This window comes from Centrocercus urophasianus, unplaced genomic scaffold, assembly GCF_019232065.1.
Source record: "Centrocercus urophasianus isolate 14NV4802_14NV808 unplaced genomic scaffold, USGS_Curo_1.0 seq_43, whole genome shotgun sequence".
Lineage (NCBI taxonomy): Eukaryota > Metazoa > Chordata > Aves > Galliformes > Phasianidae > Centrocercus > Centrocercus urophasianus.
In genome coordinates, this window is record NW_024885011.1 from 3256467 (window position 1) to 3280319 (window position 23853).

Consider the following 23853-nt stretch of genomic DNA (forward strand, 5'->3'; position numbering starts at 1 on the left):
CGGAATGTGCGCTATTTTGAGGAAAACACTGGAAAAGGGCGCACGGTTTAATTTCATTCCGCCGCTCCTCCCAAATCTCCTGCGCATTTTCTGCCCGGCTCCTCAGCCCTTGGCCTGAATAGCTCGGCACAAACTAGGCTGAAGCTCGCCTCCCCGCCCCTCGCTCTCCCCCCGCCCGGCGGCGCGCACACAGCCAAACCCAGCGATGATCTCAGCCGCCCGCGCCCACCGAGGCGCCCCGAGCGCTGCCCCCGCCCAGACCTTTAGCCCCGCCCACATCGTCGACCAGCCCCGCCCGTAACACAGCGGCCCCGCCTACATTCGCGTTAGCCACGCCTACCTTCGCCTTGTCCCCGCCCACTTCGCCGTTAGCCCCGCCCGCTTCGGCGCTAACCGCCCCCGAGTTCAACCGCGCTCCCACACCGTTGTCTCCGCCTCCTTTCTGTGACCGCCTCCAATCAGGTCACGCCCCCTGTTCTGGCTCCGCCCCCATTCCCGGCCCCGGGGCGCTGTGCGTTGTAGCGCGGGGCGGGGCGGGCAGCAGTCGCGCGGCGCGGGCGAGGCGAACGGCGGCGGTCCCGTCCCGGCGGCGGCAGCGGGCGAGGCGAGAGGCGGCGACGGTTGCAGCATGGCGCTGTCCGTGCCGGTCAATGGGCTGAAGGAGGGCGATAAGGAGCCCGTCATCGAGCTCTTCGTTAAGGTACGGTCCGGGCGCGGCTCGGGGCGCTCCGGCCGTTGGCCGCCCCCCGCTCGCTCGCTCGCTCTCCCCGCCGCGCTCCTCCCGCCCCCAGCCGCCGTTCCCCGTCCTGGGCTGCGCGCCGGGAGCGCCGCGGGAGCGCGGGGCGGCGGCGGGTGACGCCCGTGGCGCCGCGCGGGGCGGCCGCGCACAAAGGGCCGGGATGGGCGGGGCGAGGCGGGCGGCCCCGTCGCTCCTATCGGCCCCGTCGGCCGTCGGAACCCGAAGTAACGCCACGCTTCCCGTCCTGCGGGGCGCGGCGGTGCCGCTCTGCTGTTCCGTTCCGTCTCCGTTCCGGGAGATGAACGGTGCCCGCGTTCTTTCTGCTCCGGGCTGCTTTGAATAGAGCCGCCCCAGAAACAAAGCGCCTCGGTGCTCGCGTTGAACTTTCCGAACGGTGCCGTGACGCGGCGATGCGGCGCCTCCGGTTGTCGGGAAGCGTTCGGTGTCACCGCCGGGACCTGCAGCGAGGAGCCGCTGAATGGGAGCTCTGCTGGGTGGATGGGATCCTCAGCGGGTCGGGTGCTGCCCTTTTCGGGCTGTGAGTTTGCAGAGGGGTTTTCCGTGTGGGAAAGAAAGCAAAATCACTTTTTAAGCAAAAAAGCCTGGATTCTGCTCGGTGTTGGACCAGCGGAGTTGTTGGTGTCTATGAAAAGGAAAAAGCAGGGAACGTTTCTGTCACCTTTGGCTGAAACTTTACCAGCAAGGGTGTATGAGGGCTGCGCTCAGCAGGACCGGCCCATGCCATCTCCCTGGAGGAAGCCTTTCTGCAGCGCTGTGAGCTGCCTGCCTTCGGGACAAGGTTCAGGTTAGGAAGCATTTGGATTTGTTGGCCTTCGTGCTCTTCAGGTAAGGGTTGTTTCCCTGGAAAATCCTGCAGAGGAAGAACACCTCCACCCCAAAGCCGCCCCGGCAGTTGTTGCTGGGCGTTGCTGCTGTCCCACGCCGCACTGATGCTGTTCAGCCTTATGGCAGCAGTGGTTTTTGTTTGCTGTCCGTCTTGCCAAGCTCATCCCTCCGTGCAAATGCAAGCGGCGTAATGAAAGGCGCTCACAGTGTCTTCCTTGAGGAGAGCTAGATTTTGGTTTAATCTCTTTCTGTCAATGGGAAGCACAGCGTCTGTGTTTGTTTCACAGCTTTCTGCTGGTTTTGGGAGCAGTCTGGCAGAGCCTGCAGTTACTGAGCAAGAGTTAGAAAGGGTTTGTTTGAAGTTCTCTGCATTGCACAGCATGTGGGCTCTCGGTTCTGTCCCAGCACTGTCAGCCAGCAGCTGTTCCAATGGGGCAGCAGAAGGACTTTGTGACCAAGGGAAGAAATCTGTGCCAAATGTCTGCAGCTGAAGAAGGGCAGCAACTGCGTGACCTGAGCAGAGGAGATGGCAGCAGGCGATGGTTAAAGCTGGGTGAGCAGAATTGTGAAGCAGGGGGAGCCTGGCTTCGTGCCCAAGGTGTGGGGGTTGCATGTTGTTAACCCTGTGGGGTGGGCACACCGTGAGCCTTCAGTCGTGGGTGTATGGGGCTGCTTGATGCTCGCAGCACTTTTGGGCTGTCTGTTGTAAGTGGTGTTTTCATAGGCTGTGATGGAGGACGTGCATAAGAAGGGGACTGAGGTAAGGAAACACTTTCTGTTATGGTGTTGGGATGGAGGTAATAAAGTGTTCCTGGGGCTCACGAGGAGCTGTTCCATGGGGCTGCCTGCTGCCCCTTTAAAACTAAGTGCAGATATTTTTCAAGTCTTTCCTCTGAGAGCTGGTAGGGGAACCCAGGGATGTGTCGGATTTCATTTTGTTTCCTCGTATGTGTGCATGTATTATTAATGGGAGGCTTGATGATATGCCCTGGTGGCATTGCAGAGCAGCAGAGACCACATTGCCACAAACTCAGGCGTTATGATCTGAATATAACGCACACAGCTCACTTCCAATTGCAATTTAGGAAATCAAAGGTGGATCTTCACTGTAAATAACAAGCGTGCCCGATTGCTTTGGTCAAACAGGACAACTCATCTGTGGAAACCACAGGACGGAGCCTGTATACAAAGGAGGTGGGGATGGGAGCTGCCCGCAGCGCGGCCTTCAGCATCCCAGAGGGCAGGGAGGGATCAGTGCTGGTAATAGCAAGGTGACAGTAGGTGTGTGAGAAGGAAAACCCAACCAACAGGAAGTCTGTGGTCGTCTGTCTGCTGTCAGGAGGCACTGGGATGTAGTAGATGGAGGTGATGGCTAAGGAATACCCCGTCTTCACCCATGCAGCGTGTGCGTACTCGTCAATTAATTAGACCTTGGGTATCTGGCACCTTTCTATGGGGTGTCGTTGAGAAATTGGGCACCTGCTTTGAAAACCAGATAGTTTGCTCTGTAGAAAACAGCTATGAATTCACATTTAATAAATATCCTTCACAAACTGCCAGCAGTTGTGAACCACATGGGCATTTGGCAGGTGAGATCTTTGTGGGATGTAGTCCTGTTCACACTGAGCTCGTGGCAGGGGGGGATGCACACCAACGTGTGCTTTATCTGAATTACAGCTCATCAGTAGGAAGAAGCAGCAAAGCTGGAGGCACGGCATCGCTTCCCAGCAGTGCTCCTGTCAGGGGCAGACCTGTTGCTTGATAATCCTGTTAGGTGAGGCTCTTCCCTATGCACAAGATCACCTTTTGGAGGTTTTAATGCAACAACTTGAGCACCTGAGAACATCTCAGCCTGTCCAGTGAGTGCTTTGCTGTGTGCGTGCATCCCTGCTGCGTGGCCGTTGGGGTATGCCCTGTGCCGGGCTGGAAGCTCCAGTGCCATGGTGAGGGATGCAGCTCCATGCCTGTGGGCTCGAGGGGAGAGGGGCTGCTTGTGACTGACTGGAAATAACTGAGCATGAGAATCCTCTTAAAAGAGCTGGCCTGTTGGGAGGTGAAGATGGAGGTAAAGAGGTGAGGAACGGCTGCGTGGAGGTGTGGTAACCCTTCCTGTCTGCACTGGGCGCAGCCTGGTGTGGTGGAGGGGCTGGGTGGGCACAGAGCCGTGGCTCTGCAGCTCTTTCACCACCAGCTCGCAGATTCTGAGGGCTGCGTTGTCTCTGGGAGCCCAGCCAGGGAGTTCATTGGACTTTCAGCTGAACAGCAAGCAGGGCTCTGGTGGACTTCGCACCCGGGGGTTGCAAGCACAAACTGCAGTGCATGTTATAAGAAGAGAAGAGATCTGGGGGCTCCATTCTCTCCAATGCATGCATTTGGTCTCTCTCACACGAACCATTCTGTGCAGTGCAGCAACACCAGGCCTGCACTCTTCCGCACCAACACTTAACAGTTAAAACACCTCCAAACAGAACCACTTTGTCTCCATAGGAGCTTGAACAGGACCTTGACGTCAAGGGCTGTAAAAATTCTTTACTCGGAATGTTGTTCTTTTCCTCTAGAAGATAATGGTTAATTTCTTGAAGCTTGTTTTGATTTCTTTTTTTTTTTTTCCAGCTCAGGTCCAACCCAGTCTGATTTTTAGAGCTGAGAATGCAGTGTTTGTTTATGCAGAAGTTAAAAGCATAAGCTAAGCTGCTATTAATTACAGCCTTCTTTGTGTGCGAGTTCTCCAGGAGTTCAGCCTGATTCCTCGTATTGTTGGCCAGACAAAGGGCAAGGAGCTCTGTGCGAGGAGAGGAAATGACTGCGTTCTGTGCCCTGAATGTCCATATTAGGTATAAACTAAATATAGGAGTGTAATCCAGGGGTGAAGTCATATCTGTGTGTTTTCATGGGAAGAGCTAATGAGATCAGTCAGCGCTACTGGATCGCCTTCAGAGCTTTTTGGCTCCGTTCAAGAATGACTATTTTGGCTAGACTTTGGTCTGTGCTTTGGAGGGCTGCTATTTTTAAATGAAGGAAATAGATTTATTTTTTTTTTTGCGTGGTTTTGTCTAAAAATAAAGTGAAAGAAAGCACAAGTGGGTTGCTGTAATCCTTCAAACGATGTTTTAGCTGCCCCGGTGTGACACGCTGTGCTGGATCCTAATGAGGTGAGGCAGCAACCTGGAGGAGGAAGCTCTGCTCTGCAAACGGGGATCTGGGATCCTGGTGCTGAGGGATGTGCACTCATGGATGGTGCTGGGACCAGAAGCAACAGCAAGCAAGCCTCCCTGCAAACCTTCATGCTTTAGCAGCTCCAGAATCCAGATTCCAGCTCCTGTTTCGGCCTGAGATGATGTTTTCTCCTTGCTGGAGCATTGGAGTGCCCTGTTAGCAGGGGGTACCGTTCAGAACTGCAGCTCTGCTTCAGTGAGTTTTGAGAATTTGAGCAATGTTTTCATTGCTAGGCAGTTCTCTTCCATGGCTATGGATGTTTTCTCTCTGGTTTGGTTTTCTGGCAGTTGGTTTTCAGCTGTGTTGCTGCTTTCACACGTTGGAACTCCCTGGTGATGGATTTTCTATAGAGAAACCTGTAGTGCTGAAGACTCAACAGCCTAATTGGCAGTTTCCTACTCAATATTGCAGGGATGTGTCATAGCAAATTTCAGTGGATTTGGACACGTTTGTCCTTATCTGGGTTTGTTACAGCTGAGTCACTTTGTTAAACGTATTGAAAAGGGGTGGAAAAGGTGAGCTTGCTTATTTTTCCTACGTCAGATGAGGAGAAGCTCACGTGTGGGCTGTGTCGAATAACCCCACGTTGTTGTATTCATGCCATCAAGCTGATTTCTCCACTGAAGAAAGCGATGGACAGTATTTAATGCACGTTTTGAACTGATTCTCACGAAGGATGACCATGGCATAATGTCTTTTCTCCCAAGATCATGAAGCACTTAATGAATTTCTACTGAATCGCGAAGTTACTTTCATACATCCTGAAAATCCCACAGCTTTTTTTCCCCCAAAAAGCTCTGTGCTAAAAATCAGGTAGCGGTAAGAGCTGCACAAAGCCGCCCAAGACAAAACTGCTAATAATTAGGATAGGAGTGGCATCACAAGGCTGAATGCAGCCTCGTCCTAAAATGGTCGCTGCCCTGCGAGTCAGCTGTGTGACACAGTGGTGATTGAGGAGCTGTTTGGATGGGCTGAGAGACGTTTTGGTTCTTGGTGTGCTGTCAGAGCTCTGGGCCTCGCAGGGAGCTCCGTCGGCTCATTCATTCATTCCTAAATGCTCGGGGGGTTGATGTGGATGTTGGCTGACGTGGGAATTGGTGAGAAACCAAGTGCCGATGACGCAGCTCACCAAGAGCCTTGGGTTGCTCTTCCCCTGGGTGGGGTGGGTGACGATCATCGTGTGGAAACCACAAATTAATCATCGCAGTCTTTTGTATTGGCAGATGGTTCCAGGTATGAGCACAGCTAACCTGGTGGAGTGCTACCGAGCTTTAGGTTCCCATGGAAAGGTTGAAGAGAGGGGTTGTGCTCCTCGGTGCAGCTCGTATGGGGATCCTTTGTGCTGTCCCACTGCTCTGCCCCAGGTGCTGCCTACCCACCCCTCCTCCTGCACATCTTATCTGCAAGCCTTGCCCTGCAAGCAGCACGGAATTCTGTTTATCCAGCTTGGTGAGATAAAGGCCGGAGCTGAGCTGGAAGGATTGAGGCTGATACTGCTGGGCTGTTCTCTGTGCTATGTGGGGAACGCTGGACCGCTCCTCTCTGCATTTCCACCCCTGGGCTTTGAGCTGCTGTGTGTTTTTCGCTTGGATCACTTTGTTATTCCCCCACAAACAGTTTCCTTTTAAAACACTGCTCCGTATGGGATTATTTGCTTATTTTTCGGATGAGCTCACTGCTCGTGAAGCATGCAGGAGCGATTGTTATCTGCTCTTTGGGGCCATGGGCGCGCATCGTGCTGCTTTTCTCATGTCATCTTCCCAGCAGAGTATTTTCTTAGTTAACCTGAGATACGGATTGCTGAATTCAAGACCTGATCTTTTATTATTAAATATTTTTTAGTCTGTTTGCTTGAACTTCCATCTATTGCAGTGGAGAAAATGGCTCTTGAGCGGCTCTTGCAGAGACATGGAGCAGCCCATCGCCCTGCAGAAGTCCATGCGTGTCCCAAGCAGCAATGCAGTGCCTTGGCAGCACAGTGCTGCTCCCAGTGACACAGCATGGAGGTCTGAGCAGCAGCTCCTGCTGCATCCAATGCAGGAAGATAGGAACGGGCCTCTTGGGCAAGCACTTACAAAGCAGAATCCCTTGCCTCAAGAGCATTGAAGCCAGAAGTTTCTTGGCGTTCTGACCGCATTCCTTTTCCAGTATGTGCTCAGAATAACTTGGGACTTTTTGGAGCAGAAGTGGGACAACCCTTTGAATGCAGATAGAAAAGTCTGTGCTTCGTTAAGCTGTTCAGTTGCAGCTTTGGAAATGCATTCTGTTTTGTTAAAGTTGCTGTCGGTTGGTGGGCTGTAATCCTTTCTTTTTTTTTTCCTGATTCAAGCGATCTAAGCAGCCCATAATGCTCAAACAGAAGTAGATGCTGTCAGATTGCTTGTTTGTTTTGAATATTATGCTCAAGCTGGGAGAGAAGACAAGTTTCAGTACAAGTTGTTGTATTATGGCATAAATGTGTTTGACTTTTTTTGGTCCTCATTGGAATTGCCTTGGGGTTGGCTTAGGAAAATGGGCTGTGCCGTAAAGTCCCAACTGCTTTTTGTTCCCAAAGCAATTTTGCTTTGGGTTCCAGATGGCCCAAGATTTCGTTTGTAGCACAACGAACCGCAGCGCTCCTTGCATTGGAGAGTGCTTTATTTCATCTGTGATCCTTCCATCTTCCCCTGGAAATAATACAATCCTGTGGTGATAAAGAAGACATGGGTGCAGGTGAGATGAGACCTCGGCAGCATGTGTTGTATTGGCTAGCTCTGCTGCCTGGCTTCGGTGTCAGAAGTGCTGAATTAAAGATGACTGAGCAGAGCTCTGTGTCCTTAAGGGTGGAACTGTGGGCTGAGCTTGGCGTCGTGCTTGCTCACAATTGAAGGCTGAGATAGGTTCTGTATCATAGAGTCATTTCTGCTTCACAGTGCAAATTAGTCTGGGAAGTAATATATATATACATAGAGATAGGTATATAGATGGTGGAAGCAGGAATGCACTCGTTGTGCTGCAGCTCCCATCCTTAGTGGTTGTATGCACAGCAGAAAGCTGTGCGTTGAGCTGAGTGCCCAGGCTGGCTGCTCTCTCTCACCAGTTTGTGATGTATGCAAAGCAAAAAGCAAGCACAAAACCCAGCAACTTTCCTTCTTCAAACGTTCATTAGTGGAAGTGGCAAAAGTTTGAAGAAAAACAGCTGTACATCATCCACAACAAAGCACAAATTGAGGGCGGCAGAAATTGGTTTGAATCCTCCTGTTCTGGTGGCAACTTCCCTGCTGAAAGGCATTGGAGTTTTTTAAAGGTAAAGGATCTTTTTGAGACACTTTGGATGAAAAGGTTTCTTCTTTCCCTGCCCTTTGGAAGTGCTGCTGCTCACTCTGACACTTGCACAGTCTGTGCTCTCCCCACTGGGGCCCCTCTCAGTGGCTGGGAACTGGCAGAGAGCTGGAGAAAAAGCAATTCCTTTGGTGAGTGCCCAAACCTTATTCTGCTCCTGTTTAAATGGATCTCCACCAGTCAGTGCCCAGGCTTTCAGCTCTTCCAGTCATCTGCCCTGCATTTCACATCGTTGTTTGGTGCACTGTGTCAGAGGAGGGCAGTCAGTGTGTCCTACAGCACAGTCCAATGACAGCAGCAGAGGAGGAATCAGCACATGTCTAAAGCCCAGGTTGATTGAAATCATTCTTGGAAGTGTTCTGATAATAATCCACAAAATCCAGTAGGTTTTTTTTTTATATACAGCAGCCTCAACTCCTGAACCAGGGCTCAGACTTTACAACAGGACTCAAGGTTTCCAGTGTCTGCTTCCATCTCACTGAAAACTCAGATTTTCCAGCTCAGCTCTACACACTGCACTGTCAGGGCAGCGATGGGATGTGTGCCATGGCTGGCTGCCCTGGGGTTGCTCACTGCTGTTATACAATAACCTTTCTTGTGGCAGCATTTGTTGATAAGTTTCCTATTAAAAAATGTCTTTGGAATATGAGCAGCAAAGTTCCAGAGGGCACAGCTCTGTTCTTCCTTGTAACAGCTGTTGGTACAGCCAGGGTTTGGAGCTGCTGCTTGCAGTTGGCTCGCTGCAGTGCCATGCAGTGAGATGAGCAATGGACTGGAAGATGGCTGTAATTAATTACTGTGCCTGGGGGAAGACGAAGGAATCAATCCAACAAACGATGTTGGGAAACTGCTGTTGAATGTGTGGCTGCTCGGGGTGAATTGCACTGCAGTCGTAGGTATATCTGCTACCAAAACAACGTGGTGGGAAGATCCAAGAGGAAAACACACAAATGAAATAACAGAGCCCCAATATGTGAAGTGTGTTATGTGCTCTGAGGGTGCTTGTCTTCGTGTGTTGCATAGGGATACCTTTGAGTGCTCTGGGAGCATTCCTGCTGTGTGCTCTGCTCTGTGGCAGAGCGAATGATGTGCAGGCAGCAATGTCCATGATTTGCTGCTGAGTCTGCCTCTACATGAAGAGCTTTGAGTACCTGTGTATGTGGCGCCTTCTAACAGCTGTGATCTGTGCTCTCTCCTACAGGCTGGCAGCGACGGGGAAAGCATAGGAAACTGCCCTTTCTCACAGAGGCTCTTCATGATCCTTTGGCTGAAGGGAGTGGTGTTCAGTGTCACAACAGTTGACCTGAAGAGGTAAGGAATGCTTGGTGCATCTCAGGAGCAAGAGTACAGTGTTTGCATGGGGCTTCTGAGTCTTGCATGGCTTATTTGCTGAAACATTATAAAATCCTTAGAAAAACTAAGCAACAACCATGGTGTAAATGTTAGTGTCTACAATTACATCATAGTCACAGAGTCATAGAATGGTTTCAACCCCCTGCTGTGTGCAGGGTCACCAACCAGCAGCCCAGGCTGCCCAGAGCCACATCCAGCCTGGCCTTGAATGCTTCCAGGGATGGGGATCCACAGCCTCCTTGGGCAACCTGTGCCAGTGCCTCACCACCTCTGGCTGAAAAACTTCCTCTGTTCTTCTTCTGCAAAGCTGATCAGTAACGTGGGGTCTCTGCAAGCAGAGCATTGCAGGTTGCAACTTTGATCCAGTAGCCAATGGATGCTGGATAACTGTCACAAATAATAACATGCAGCCACCCTTCTCTTTAAGGATATTAAGGTGAGGTTGGTTATCGTGCAGTGGGAATATAGGAATGGCACAGTGCTGCATGTCACCTGAGCTGTAACTTCTGTATCCATGGGACGAATACCTGAATGGGTGAGAGGGGAGAGATGGAAATGGAGGAATCTCAGTTTACTGAGGTTGGGTGTATTTTATTAGAAGTAGTAATGCCCCATTCAGCAGAGATCTGCTCCTCTCTGGTGGGAACAGCACAGCACCAGTGTGACGTCAGGGTCTGAACTCTCTGGAGAGAAGAAACTGCTTGTGCACACAAAGCTTATTCTTGGAAATAAAGCCAATAGGAATGCAGCATTCTCCAAAGAACTGGGTGTAAAATGTGTGAATACTGTTGGACTCTCTTCTTTTCTCTCTCTTCTTCTGTTGCTCTCTTCTTTTAATCTGGTTTTGAAGGGACTGACTTGGTTTGCTTTCGCTTCAAGAAATAAAGCATCCTCCACTCTCCCCCTCCGTTTGGACTCTGACAATGCTGGTTTTCAGTTACCAGTATTACCTAATTCTCTGCCATAAGGCTGAGGCAGACCACTCCAACAGAGGATAAAAAAGAGCAGCTTTTGTCCATTGTTTGCAGCTTTAAGATGCTCTCTGGCCAACGTAGGGTATTACTGCAGATGTAATAATGGTTGGATGGGGAAAGCACCATTTGAGTGGAGAATGAGTGCAGGAATAGGTCAGATGAGCTCTGTATTTTGTTGCACACTGAACATCTTCTGGTGAAGGATGGAGCACTGAGGCTGGTTCAGGTTTGAATAGAGGGTGATGTAAACTTTAATAAAGCTTTGGAAGAGGGAGAGACAAACAGAACTGTTCTGGATGGTTTTGTACCCCATTGCATTGCATTGCATTGCAGAATGCCAACTGCTCCATTTTTATGGTGGATTGTCCCTTGTTAGCATTACCAGAATGTGATAAGTGCTGGATAGGCTCTGCTTTAGCACTTCCAATGTTGTCATAGGAAACTGATTTCACAAATCCATTGTTCAAGCTAATTACTGTGTTGGGTTTTTTTTATCCTGTTATAGGAAAGCAAACTTGAGAAGTGGATAGCAGTGTGCTTTTTGCATCTGAATTTATTTGGCTAGCCAGAAGGCAGTGTTCCCTTGCAGAGCATGCTTCAGCCTCAGTGTGATTTCTGCTCAAGGGTAAAAGCAGCTCTGTGCAGCTCCAAAGGTCAGGGCTGGATGTAACAGCTCACAAGTCAACAACTTGGGATGCTGGAAAAAATGAGTCTGGGTTCATTGACTTTGTGACATGTACTTTTCCCCTCCATACTTGCACTGAGCATCACACTGCACTCACAGAGAACATTTTGCAGCCCTCAGTCCTCCTGTGAGGACACAACATGGGCACATGGGCAAACAAAGTGGGAAGTGCAGCTCTGTCGAAGAAACAACGCATTTCTTCCCTCCGTGTGCTCAGACAGAGCCTTTATTCTTTCCCCTCACAGAAGCAGCATTTCATCAGAGTTACAGTACATAAATCAGCCTGAGAGCATTGTTGGGCTTGTAGCAGCACTCAGGGCCGGGCTGCATTCAGTTGGGTTTCGAAATCCTATTTTAAACATCTTGATTGTGTCATTTTTAGTTGGCAGATGAAGATTAAATAAAGAGATAAGTCAATATAAAAGACTGCCCAGGGCTGAATGCACCTTCAGCAGCGTGAAATGCTGCTTAGGAACTGGTGGCAGCATTGGGTTTGGGTTTGTTTCCTGCTGATGCTCTCTTCACGTTGCTCTTTGGGCTCTCATTTCAGTACTGCCGCAGTTATAAATCACAGTAGAGTTGGACATCAGTGTGCATCACGTGGGAGTTGGACCTGCTGACCCTTAAGGGACCTTTCCAACTCAGACAATTCTCTGATTGTGTCATATGTGGGGCTGGCTTTTGCCTGATCTTCAAGGAATTATTGAAACAATGAGTGCTGTTCTGGTTTGTGGCAAAGGCACAGCCTGCTTGTGGCTATTCTGTAACCAAACAGTGATGCTAAGGAGTTTGCCCATGTAGTTAGCTAGTGATAGCTGGGTGTCTAAGCCTGTGCTCCTACCTCAAACATCACTGCAAGCTTTGGGGTGGGTGCTATCTACCATGGCATTGCTTTGAGTGGGTAGAGAGCACTTTTTAACAGCCCAATTTCATCTCTGAAGTGAACATCACTATTATAATATTCTTCATTCGTGTTTGGCTGCTAAGGGAGATTGTGCTTTCCCTTAGGTTTCAAGGGTGATCCTTCACACTGCAGTAAGCCAGGGTTTGTTGCATGTCTGCTGGGGAGTCAAACCCAGCGCTGTGGGCTGTGCTTTGTTAACCTCTGCTTTGTTTGAAAGCTGCACACAGTCCAAGTGGGGTGCTGCATGGGGCTCATGTCATACCAGCCCTTGGGATGTGCACTCTGATTCTTTGGAAAATGAGGTTTGGGTTAGTTTATTGTTTTCTGAAGTTAGGTATTGTTTTGTCGTAGTGTTGCTGTAAATCTGGTGGTCCTCCTGTGTTGGTTTTTAACATGACATCCCCTGTGAGGAATGTTATCTAGGCAAAATGCAGAACTGGAAGTGAGCCACAATGACTTCCTCTGATTGTTGTGGGTTACAGAGATATTTAATATATTTAAATGAAGTGTTCAGCTAAAGTTAATGCTTTCACCGATGGCAAACCTCAAATCCTAAAAGTAAGAGGGCAGTGACAATTCATGCTTTGTGGAAGCTTAAAAATTGACTGAAAATGGTTAATTCCTTGTATTAACATCTGACTTCTGCCACCTGGCTGAAAGCAGGGGATTTAATGGTCTTAAGAATGAAAATCCTTCTTCTTATTCAGTTTTTACACATACAGCCAAGTGCTCAGCCCTGCCCTAAGTGCTCCGTGACACCGTGTTCCATTGCTGCCTCCTTGCAGTGGGCAGGAGGGGAAAATTGTGGCAGGAGACCTTAATCTTGTAAGAAAAGCTGCATTTCCAGAACAGACCTGTTGCTGTGTTGCTTAACAGCGTTTGAGTGCTGTTCCCAAAAGCTCTGCTTTCTCAGGCTGACCTCATTTGTTACCAGCCTGCTTCCCTCTCCAGCCCCACTGCAGGAGGGAGAAGCCAATTCCTTATGGAGCAGAGAGCCTTTGTTTGGCTGGGGTTGGTACAACAGGAGCTGGAGCAAACCTTCCAGCAGCAAGAGACATCAGCAAAACCAGCAAGCGTTTGAAGCTTGGTTCTCTGTTTCCCTTGGGTCAAGTCATGGTATCATCCAGCATACATCTCTCTGTGCTGGTATGATGTGTAAATCATTCATATTTTTGCTGGAGGAAGCTTCAGGTGTGTCGTTTTTAAACATGATATTTAAAAATCACCTTGTCCAGAAACTGTGCACGCAGCTCGTTCTTACACAGGGCTCTTTCAGGTTTGGTTGTTTGCAGAGGAGCTCTGTGCAGAGTGGGGGGGATTATCTCTGCCTGCAGATTACGCTATATATAAACTCTGCAGTCCAGATCTTGGAAAAGAGAAAGCATGTTGGGGGTGTAGTGCTGTGTATCTCCCTGTCCCAGCATGTCCAACGTTGTACCATTGGCTTGAAGAGAGAAAAAAAAAACATCCAAAAGGTAGGAAGGAAGTGGCTTTTCTTAAGCACTTGAAATGAGTTGTTGGTAAGAAAGCATCAAACATCAATCAAGATGTAGGGTTGCTTTTGCAAAGAAAAATAGTGATGTGTTTTCTGAACTGCCAAGAAGTTGGGAACCTTCAGGAATGCTGTTGGATTGCAGCATGGAAAGGTGGGGTAGAATCACCAAGGTTTGAAAAGACCTAAAAGCTCATCCAGTCCAACCGTTCACCTATTCCCAACAGCTCCCACTAAACCACGTCCCTCAACACAACATCCAGTCTTTTTTCTAATCCATTCTTATTTCTATATTCCTTTGTATTTCATCCCAGAAAACCAGCAGACCTTCAAAATTTGGCTCCAGGCACTCATCCACCCTTTATAACTTACAATGGTGAAGTGAAAACAGACGTGAACAAGATTGAAGAGTTCCTGGAAGAAGTTTTGGCTCCGCCAAAGTAAGTGTTCAAATGAGAATGTGTCACCTTAAATTAGATGGAATGTCCTTAGGGGGATTCCCTGCACTAATTAGGAACTTCTTTAGCATCCATAAATTGAAGATTAGGCTTTGGGAATAGTTTGGAGTTCTTTTACTCGTCAGCAGATGGACTGTGGATGATCACACAGAACTGATGATTACAAAATGCAAATGGAAAGTAATTTCCTAACTTATTCCTAATTTATATTGGACATGACAGCGAGTCCCAGAGATAAGAGTGCTCAGTGTTTGGAAATTGAAGACACTGAGCACTTTTTGAGCTCATTAGATTATACATCACAAGAGTGTGAAACGTGTGGGTTCTAAACTACAGCCAGTGGCAAAGTGCAGGCACTGCCTTTAGTGTGAAGGCCTTTCTCCTCTATTAAAGGATCTGGAGTCCGTGATTTTTTGGGGCTATAGAATGTGAACTTGAGAAGAATTTCCTGCAAACAGAAAGCAGGCAGGAGTTCCATTCTTTGCCTCTTTGCTCCGTTGTGTCACAGCTCTGCTGAAGGAGCCTTTTCTTGTTGCCTTGGGTTGTTTCAAACGCTGCTCGAGGCAAATGTGCTTTTGTTTGCCTCTGAGATGTTGGGTTTAAAACTTTCCCTTGATGGCAGCATGGGCTGTTTCTTACAAAATGCCATTTCCTACAAGCTGACACATGGTGACCATCATTCTGATTTTTGCTTTCTAGATACCTGAAACTTTCTCCAAAGCACCCTGAGTCCTACACTGCTGGAATGGATATTTTTGCCAAATTTTCTGCATTTATCAAAAATTCCAGACCCGAGGCTAACGAAGGTAAGTCCCTGCAGTCAGCACTGTGCACACATTGCATTGTTTCCCCAGTGTTATTTACAACCCATGCACTCTTTGCATTGCGTTGAGTTGAAAAACGGCTGCTGCAGAAGACGAGGAGGAAACAGTTGAGTTTGACACAGAAGCATTCCAGCATTCCAGCATGTTCTGCCCTGGGGGCAATAAAGGGATGTGTTGTGGTGTGTGCGGATGTCAGGGTGGCAAATAGCTGTGTGTTTCTCTTGCTGAGAAATGCTTTTTGTTTCTGTGGGTTCTGCTGCCCTCTGCTGCTGTGTGTGCAGAACCTCCACGTCTTCCTGCTCAGTTCTGCCTTGGAGCTGAGCATGTGACATTAAAGAGATTATGTTTAAATGAATAGCTTAGCTTAATGCTAATTACTTTAAGCCAGTTAGGAAACGTCTTAAGAAACTGACATAAGCCACTTTTTAAACCAAAAATAAACATTCTTAGAGCAATTTTGAAGTGCTGCAAGCTCATGTGTAAACCAACTTTTAGATAACATGCATCTGTGTGGTGTTTAAAGGGATTCCAGTTCTGTTTCAGTGTTCCAAGTCACCACAAGTGAATTCCAAGTCAGCAGCAGCAGTGGTGTTGCTACAGAATTTGTGCAAGGACCAGCAGTCCTTCACTGTGCCATCTGTTCTGGGGAGCACAGTGATGTGGATTTTGGATTTTAGATCAGGTGTCACTATTCAAAAGATTAATTTGCTTTGAAATTTGCTTGCTGTAGTTTGTTTCTTTTTCCTTAACTCCTTCCTCTGTAGGTTTAGAACGTGGCCTCTTGAAAACCCTCCAGAAATTGGATGAGTACCTGAACTCTCCTCTCCCTGACGAGATAGATGAGAACAGCATGGAGGATATTGCAGTTTCTACCCGCAAGTTTTTGGATGGCAATGAGATGACACTAGCAGACTGCAACCTGCTGCCCAAACTGCACATTGTGAAGGTAAATGGCCTGCGGGGTGTTGAGTGAGGGGGAAACATTGTGGTCTGGGGCAAGCTGGAGTCCAACTCCTTCCAATCACGTGTAGGATCCCACCTTTAAGTGCAATATTAGCAGAAAAGAGTGATAGTAACAATGCAGGGAGCTCAACTGGGGGTTGCACTCGATCAGGGAGTAACAACTGGGGGGGGAAAAGTCTGGAAAGCTGGAAGGGAAGTAGCAGAGTAAGTGCAGGAGAGGAGGTGGACCTGTGTAATCGCGGCTTGGTCTCTTCTCACTGCTTCCAGTGACCTTTGTACGTTTTGTACTGCAGATGGAGCCACAGATTAAGCTTCTGCCTGGGTGCAGGAGTGTTTACTTTGGTGAGGACAGAATTAAAGGCTGTGTGAGGCAGCGTGCTGTCGGGTCTGGGCATATCCCAGAGGGACGGGTTCTGCAGAACATGAATGTGTTGGAAGAGCAACAGAGCGAGAGAATGAGGAGAGATGGAGAAGTGCTCGGAGCGTGGCAGTTGGTAACTGAACCCTTCTGTTCCAGGTGGTGGCCAAAAAATATCGCAACTTTGAGATTCCCAAGGAAATGAGGGGGATTTGGAGATACCTGACCAACGCTTACAGCAGGGATGAGTTCACCAACACCTGTCCTGGAGACAAAGAAATTGAAATAGCTTACAGTGATGTAGCCAAGAGACTCACTAAGTAAACAGCACTTGCAAAAAGAGACGACTTCTTGCGTATTCCGTAACAAAGCTTCTAACAGACTGCTCTTTTCATATAAGATAGCAATTTTTTTTCTTTTTTTTTTTTATCCACCATAACTTGCATGAACTTGCAGTTATTCAAAGTTATGGTGGATAGACCAGGTACAGTAATTACCTAAAGTTTGCAGATTTAATTATAGGCTTGTTTTCCCTTACCTCTTTTCATGGCAAGTCGTATTATTAATGCAGTTATGTTACTATTGTTGTGGGGTATTGGGTTCTTCGGTATGAAGAGTTCTCTTGCCCCCATTCCTTTTATTTGCAAACATTTGGTCCCCATCTACAAATTGGTCTGGGATACTGTCTTTCTGTATGGTACAAGGAATATTTATGTATTTTGGAATTTATTGCTCTTCCAGAAGGTCTATAACACAGTTGTCACATGTGCAACACATCGAGCTGTACCTGTTCATCTATCCTGTTTTCATATAGAAGGGAACTTACTCTCCAGAAAAGCCATTTGAGAACTATTTGGCAATGCTTTTAAAATAGATTTTTATATATATATATATATATATATGCATATTATGATTCTCTTGGATTTGAAATCACAGTCATGGAATTATTGAGAATGGACTCACACGTGAAGCTTGGATTTGAATGACCTCAAACATCAGGGAGTTTGAGTCCAGGCTCGTGCACTGCAGCCAGGAGCTCACGGTGCAGAGTTCACATTTAGTTGTGTCTTCAAGAACGTGGTGAGATCAAACAACAACAAAGCAGTTGACAGCTCACACTTATCCCAAATTCTGAGTTGCAGCACGTGAATAGCTGTCAGGATGCCCTTTTAACATCACGAAACCAAAAGAATTGGATGCTTGCCATCTGTTCACCTTAAGCATTTCAAGTGGCTTTCTTTTCGGTAGTTCAGAGCCTTTATTTTGTATAGGTCTTTCTGGTGATATTTACTTACAGATCTTTGCTGTCAGAGGCAAAATGTGTCAACATCAGTGACGAGCAGCTGCTGTACGTGTGGGTAGCAGTGCAATGATGGGCGATGCAAAACTGAACGCTGAGAGCCCTTCGAGTCGGAGTCTTTCTGGGAACTTTTGTAAGCTGTTTGATGTTCTGTTTGTCCTAAAGAAAGCTGAAGTGACCTTTAAAGATAACACTTGCCTTAAATTATAGCGTTCCCTTTTCTGTTTTTTTAATCTGAAAGGGTATCTGTTAGTTACTCCTGTAAAAAAGGGTGCGTGGAATCCAGTCCTGTACACTAAACTTACCTGAACTGCTTTCTGTGCATCTGGATTGCAGCTTTGCATGATCATAATCGTTGCACTACTATACCGAATCTTTTTACTGCAACACTGAGGAATAGCACTGCAATTTTTTTAAGAACCAATTTTCGAGTATTTCTAAAGTGGGGAAATAGTTTTCTTGTTTCAGATGAATGATTTTGGTGCATGGAATAAACGGCTCGGTTATTTTTAAGAGACCACCATAAACGACTCCAAAGAACACTAGACCTATATGCCTATTTTTTTTGTAAAGCTACTTTTGTATTTAACTGATTTCAGAAGCTGGAAAGTGCTATTCCTGGTCGGTTGTCCTTGGAATATTTGCCATTCTGCAATAACACAAAAGCCCTCACACTTTTATATGCTATTATTTTTGGTAAGCCCAACTTTTCTAAGCATCCTGCTTTTGCTACTTTATCTACCCGTGACATTAGCTTGATGTAGAAGAGGTAGAGTGAGAGATGTGCATTTGTACACGTGGCTTGTGGTGCCTTGTCCTGCCTTCCTAGAGCTAGAACTGCAGTGTAAAGGCAATTAGAAGGCCTGTTACACATCCTTCTAGAAAACCATAGATACACTTAGACCTTACTGTGACTTATTACAGGAGTGTTCAGGCACAGAAAGAAAATCCTGCAGAGCGACCTGGTTAGGAAGAATTAACTGTTGCCCTTTCTTAGTTATTGGGTTCTGATGTCACGTTCTCATCCCGAATGCAGTTTCTCAGCCATAATGATCCTTTGTAGGGGTTCAGTCTGTGCTGCAGTGTGAGATGTAGAAAAAGGGATGACTTCTTTTGTCACATAACAGCATTTGTGTTGATGTAGAGTTGGAAAAGGTTGTTGTGGCGCTCCTTGCTCGTACGGTTAACCCTTCAAAACGTAGAATAGGAAGGGATGCCATCAGTTTGTTACATTCTGAGCTCCCCTTTAAAGCCCCAGTCGGCCCTTGGTGCTGTCTGAGGCTGAGAGCAGCTGGCCATTGCACTCAGCACACCTGCATGCATGTCAGCATGGAGCAGCTCTGTGCAGCTGCTGTTGTGCGTGCTGCCTGCACCTCAACGCACACAACTGCCAAACCTGCTCAAGCAGCAGCGTGCTGCCTTGTAATGATAATATATTCTGATAATATATTCTCCCTGCTTTCCAGGCAATCTTCAGACCATTGTAATACGCTAGATTCAGCATGAAGTGTTTTAATGATGCTGTCTGAACGCTTGTAAACAAAGCTGAGGCTCTTGCTGTAAGGAATGTATGCTTTATGTCCTCACAGCGCAGCGTTGAGCATTGGAGCCTTTCTTTTGGGGACGCAGTTCAAGCAAGTGCCAGGTTGGTCATTCCAAAATGTGTGACAGCAGGGCCCAGTGTCCTGTTGGCTCCTTAGGCACAGCTGAGTGGTGCTGGGGCAGAAGCTGGCCATAAATCCCTTGTGGCTTCAGCAGAGCTCAGTGGGGCACAGCGCTGCTCTCCCCCAGGTGAGCTCTGTGCATCGCTGGGTGGTGCGAAGCCTTCGCGTCTGGTGTGGGCAGAGCGCTTTCATCTGGCCCCAATCAGCAGCCCGACATTAATTAAAAAAAAAAAAAAAAAAAAAAAAACACCCTTTCATAACTATGTAAATTCTTGACTTCTGTCAACTTGTTTACAATCTGATCTTTGAATGCATTTTTAATTTCATCAAACAGCAATTAATCTAGGCCTGTTTAAATTTAAAATGATGCTCCTAGCCCCTTCTGAAGCAGTTACCCTTTCAAGTAGGCATTCCAGTTTGCAAGCTGGCTGCATGTATTAGCATGCTGAGCAACTTGCTCTAATCCCAAGCTGAAACACTCTGAATTTTCCATTAAAACAGGTGACTTGTGTTCCCCGAACAGAAAACCCATCTGGTTTTGTGTGGGAGAACATAGGGGAGTACACGCATGATTTTCTTTCTTTTTCCTTTTAACATAAATTTCCTTCTCCCAGAGATTCCCCATGCATCCCCAGCTGCGGGTTGACCGAGAGCCATGGGAGCTTCTGGAAGGTTCTGTGCTCCCTGCAGCTCTCCTGCCTGCCTGCAGGTCTGTGTCAATGGCCCTCGTGGACAGGCGCAGCCACAGCTCTCCTACGTTTGCATTTTCCCATCAAATTGGTGGTTTTTTTTCCTGTGGCAGGCATGCCTGAACCCATGGAGAGCTGCATGTCGTTCCATGATAAGAGGAGAGATGTAATCGAGTTTTTATGCTAAAGTAGCAAATTAGCATTTCATATCAAAGGAGCACAGACATGAATAAATGGGAGATGCCTGCGCCAAACCCGCTGATGCCTATCTCAGTGGAGAACAAAAAGTGGCAAAGTGCAGTCAACAGTTTTTTTCCACCCTTTGCCACTCAGAGTACGATCTGAATGCAGCCCATTAACATTTTTTTCTCTTTTTTTTCCAGAAGAAAGCTTTATCCCCAGTGCAAAATGTTTAATCTGCCTCAGAACCCGTGCCACTAACTTATGTGTTCATAGAGGGAGGGGGGGAGCGGAGCAGGATGGGTTACGGAGGCTCCCAGCACAGGGCATGGGGAATACTTGAAGAGTTGATCCGATCTGTTGTAGTTTGCTTCTGTCCTTCACTCTCTGGAACATCTTTTACAGATATCCCAGTGTACTGCTGGCAGCTATTGTTAAAAATAAAATTATATTTTCACTACCAAGCAGATCTTTCTGTTGTTATTGAGGACTTGTGGTGTGCGTAAGCTGGGACGTGAACGCGGTGCCCTGAACTCCTGGGCAAGGTCTGAGTGGATTCAGCTCTCAATCTTTGTTTTTTCAGTGCTGCTGTGACTTCAGGAGGAATGCACTCTGCTGCTCACGTTCCTGCTGGCTGCAGTGGCTCTTAGCAGAGCAGTAGAACAAGTTGAGTATTCTACAGAAACTTGGAGGAGGTTTGTGTCCCCCCTCCGATTCCCACATTCTTATGGGGAAACTCTTAAGAATTTAAATGTGAGTGTCTCGTTGCTCTCCAGGATACCACATTTTCGAAGTTAAACTGGAAGAATTGATGACCGTGACAATTGTAATGGATTTTCAGTATTATTTCCAACTTTCTTGCACCCGAGTCACCAGCTCAAGAGCTGAATTTGTGTCTGCAGACATCACAGACTGTGACTTTCAGTGCTCTTAGCCCACGTTTCAGCCCTTACTGCCTTGTGCTTTGTAGGTATGTCTGAGCTGGTTGTGGTCAACACTGGGTGCCCCTGTCTGGGTGTAGGTGGGTGCATGGAGCAGAGACCAGCAGCCAGGGGTGGAACTTGGGAGCATCGTCCCATCATCGCTTGTCTTGTGAGCGTCTGAGGTTCATTCAAGTCTGATTTTTTTCCCTTTTGAAAGGAAACCTGTGGAATCCAGGTGACGTCCCAGAGCCCATGGTCTGCGATGCCATATTGAGTGAGAGCATGTGCAGGTAAGGAAGGCGCATGAAGGAAGTGGAGCCATTAAGCCCTTGGTGGGATTCCGTCCCTATGGCACCGTATGGATGTGCTGACAGCAGGGGTTGTGATCAGAGCAGGGTTTTGCAGTGGGATCTGCAGGCCTTGGGTTTGCTCACGTGCACACAGAACCACATGGAGCACGAGGTGGGAGAACAAGGTCCTCATGTTACACACACACACTGAGAGGGGATGGGATTGAGCTATGAAGATGTTAGTGCTAAATATTCCGTCTAATTATAACGTGCTGCTTCCAATTAACTGATGGCCTTCATGCTTTTCACTGGAAACTGTTTTAAGACCTTTCATGTGACATGTTTCGCGTGACCTTTTATGGCAAAGAGGTGGAACCGATCCGTTTTCATAACACTTCAGTAATATTAATTGCAGCATGGAAAAATCCAGAAACAATTTTCTCATTATTTCTTCAAACCAACAAAATGCAGCTGAAAAAGGCCAAGGAAACCCTGCAGGGTCCTCCTTGGTGTAGGAATAAAGCAGCTTGTCTGAGGGCAGCTGAGATTCCTATGGAAGGAGAAAGGAAAACGGGCAAACCTTTGTGTTGAGTGGGATGGAAAGGGAACTGGTTGGAGGTGGTTGCCCGAGGGCTTTTGGACACTCGTTACAAGGAAGGCTGAGCATGAGCTGAGTGTCTGAATGTCTTTGCAGTCTCCAAGTCTCCAGGAGAAAGGGCGGATGCAGTGACTCACAGATTGGGGCTGTGTTTGACTGTAGTGGTTCCCAAAGTGCTCTGAGTCACAGGCTTGGGATGGTGATGGGTCCATGGCAGCATTGGGTCTGGGAAGGCAGCGGGTCCTTGGCAATGGGTCTATGGTGATGGTTCTGGGATGGTGATGGGTCCAGGATGGCATTGGGTCTGGGATGGTGATGGTAGTTTTCATCCAACCTAAAGCAGGAAATGGTACTGGAAAAGGGTGAACGGTTCACAGTGATTTGACTTTGCAATCCCAGGCATCTGGGAGCTGCTGCCATAGGGCTTCACTTCAGTGCGTTCTCTGCAACAGCAGGATTCCCCTGGAGCACTTGCGTCCAAGTGCTTGGGTTAGGGTGATCTGCTGTGCTCAGCAGGAAAAGATGTGAAGAGTAAAGAGCTGCCTGTCTTAACTGGGAGAGGAAAAGGAAGGTCTGCAGGTAAGCAGTGCTACGCTGCTCCGGATGCACTCGGTCTTGCTGCATTCAGAGCTGATGCTGGAGGGTTTCCAGAGCCAGCAAAGAGAACTCATGATTCTTTTGAGTCAGGAGAAGAGCTGCTGTGTTCTTACCACTGGACAGAGAGATGAAAACGGTTGCTAAACAAAGATCAAACATGAACTTTATAAATAAACAAACAGAATTGATGCTAAGGGACGTCTCAACCGCTTTGCCTACGGCAAAGGGCTTGGCAGGACCTGGGAGATGACTGTCGGTCTGCAGATGGAATTCTTATTTTAAGGAGTCTGATTGAAGTAATATGGGGAAGAGTTGGGAGGCTGTGCTGCTTGAAATGGCCTTTTCTGTCCATGCCCTTCTCACAGCCACTTCTGCTCTCTGCTTTCCTACCAACACCACGGCTCACTGATGGGATTTTCCATGAGAGCTGGGCTGAAGCACAAACATGGGCTCACACTTTGGGTGCATTTGAAGCAGCCCTGCATGATGGAGCAGTGCTGGACTCATGAATCTGGAGCTTGGGGACAGCATGGAGGGCTGTGTGCATGCAGGGTGGCATCACAAATGAACGTGTGGGTCACAGGGACACGGGGTGGGAGAACGCTGAGCGTTACTGCAGCTCCTGCTCGTGTGCGTGGGCTTAAGGTGTAGGCAGACGTGTGCTGCTTCAGCTCTTCTTAATTTTAATTTCCCCGGGCAATATTTCTTACGGGGACTGGGAGTTCCTGCAGTTGGTGTTTTCAGGGAGGCTGTGGCTCTTTGTCTTGCTGCTCCCACTCGCTGAAGAATCGCCTGTGTCACAGCTCACACGCACGTACCGCAGGCATCGCCGTTCCTCTGGCCTCTACCCCATTTTTAGCCCATTGCAACGGGTTCTACCCCATCTCTCAGCCTACTGCGATGGGTTCTGCCCCACGTCTAAAGCAATTGCCGTGGGTTCTAGCCCACTTCTAAGCCCACTGCAATGAGTTTTAACACATTTCAGAGTGTTTTCTGGACTTAGAACCGGCATCAACCACGCAGGAAAATTTGCCACGGGACAAGGCTGCTCTAATGAATTCTTGTGTGCCACATCCACAAGGAGAGCAGTGCTGCACTGTGGGATGGGGTGGCTGCTGGCCCCTGCCCTGCATTCCCCACATGCCCCACAGCATGTGCCAGACCAGCTCCACTGCCCTTGGATCCTTCTTACTGCCGGGCAAGGATCACCACGTTGTCAGAACTGGTCGGTGCTTCATAGAGTGTGGGGGCAGAGCATGGAGGATTTGGGGATGTCTGGGGAGAGGAGAAGGGTACCAGCCTGCGATGCTCTGTAGGCAATAAGAACTGTGCTCCTGGGTCAGTCCTGCACTGAGCTCAGCTCTGAGCTGCGGCTGCTGGGCTGTGGGTCTGTGGCTGAGCTCAGGAGGGAGAGGCTGCTGAGTATTGGATGGGTTTAAGAAGGATCCTGAGTATCACAGCGCGACTCGGTGTGTTGGG

At 48.1% G+C, this 23853-nt stretch overlaps 1 protein-coding gene and 1 long non-coding RNA gene across 5 annotated transcripts; both read left to right on the forward strand.

Annotated features, from left to right (window-relative positions):
* Nucleotides 1–580: 580 nt before the first annotated feature.
* Nucleotides 581–16477, forward strand: CLIC4 (chloride intracellular channel 4). 3 transcript variants are annotated; one of them, XM_042833902.1, is made up of 6 exons: nt 581–700; nt 9324–9433; nt 13845–13970; nt 14688–14794; nt 15577–15758; nt 16293–16477. In XM_042833902.1, the coding sequence occupies exons 1-6, from the start codon at nt 629–631 to the stop codon at nt 16455–16457; spliced, it is 762 nt and encodes a 253-aa protein (XP_042689836.1). In that variant the 5' UTR covers nt 581–628; the 3' UTR covers nt 16458–16477. The 3 variants fall into 3 exon arrangements, with proteins under 3 accessions (XP_042689836.1, XP_042689838.1, XP_042689837.1); XM_042833904.1 differs by lacking the exon at nt 581–700 and adding an exon at nt 1134–1585; XM_042833903.1 differs by lacking the exon at nt 581–700 and adding an exon at nt 1620–2138.
* A 102-nt stretch (nt 16478–16579) lies between these two features.
* On the forward strand, nt 16580–22781 carry LOC122168506. 2 transcript variants are annotated; one of them, XR_006171275.1, is made up of 3 exons: nt 16580–20661; nt 20743–20936; nt 21107–22781. It is a non-coding gene; the product is annotated as an uncharacterized LOC122168506 (long non-coding RNA). The 2 variants fall into 2 exon arrangements; XR_006171276.1 differs by having other exon boundaries at nt 16580–20632.
* The last annotated feature ends 1072 nt before the right edge of the window (nt 22782–23853 follow it).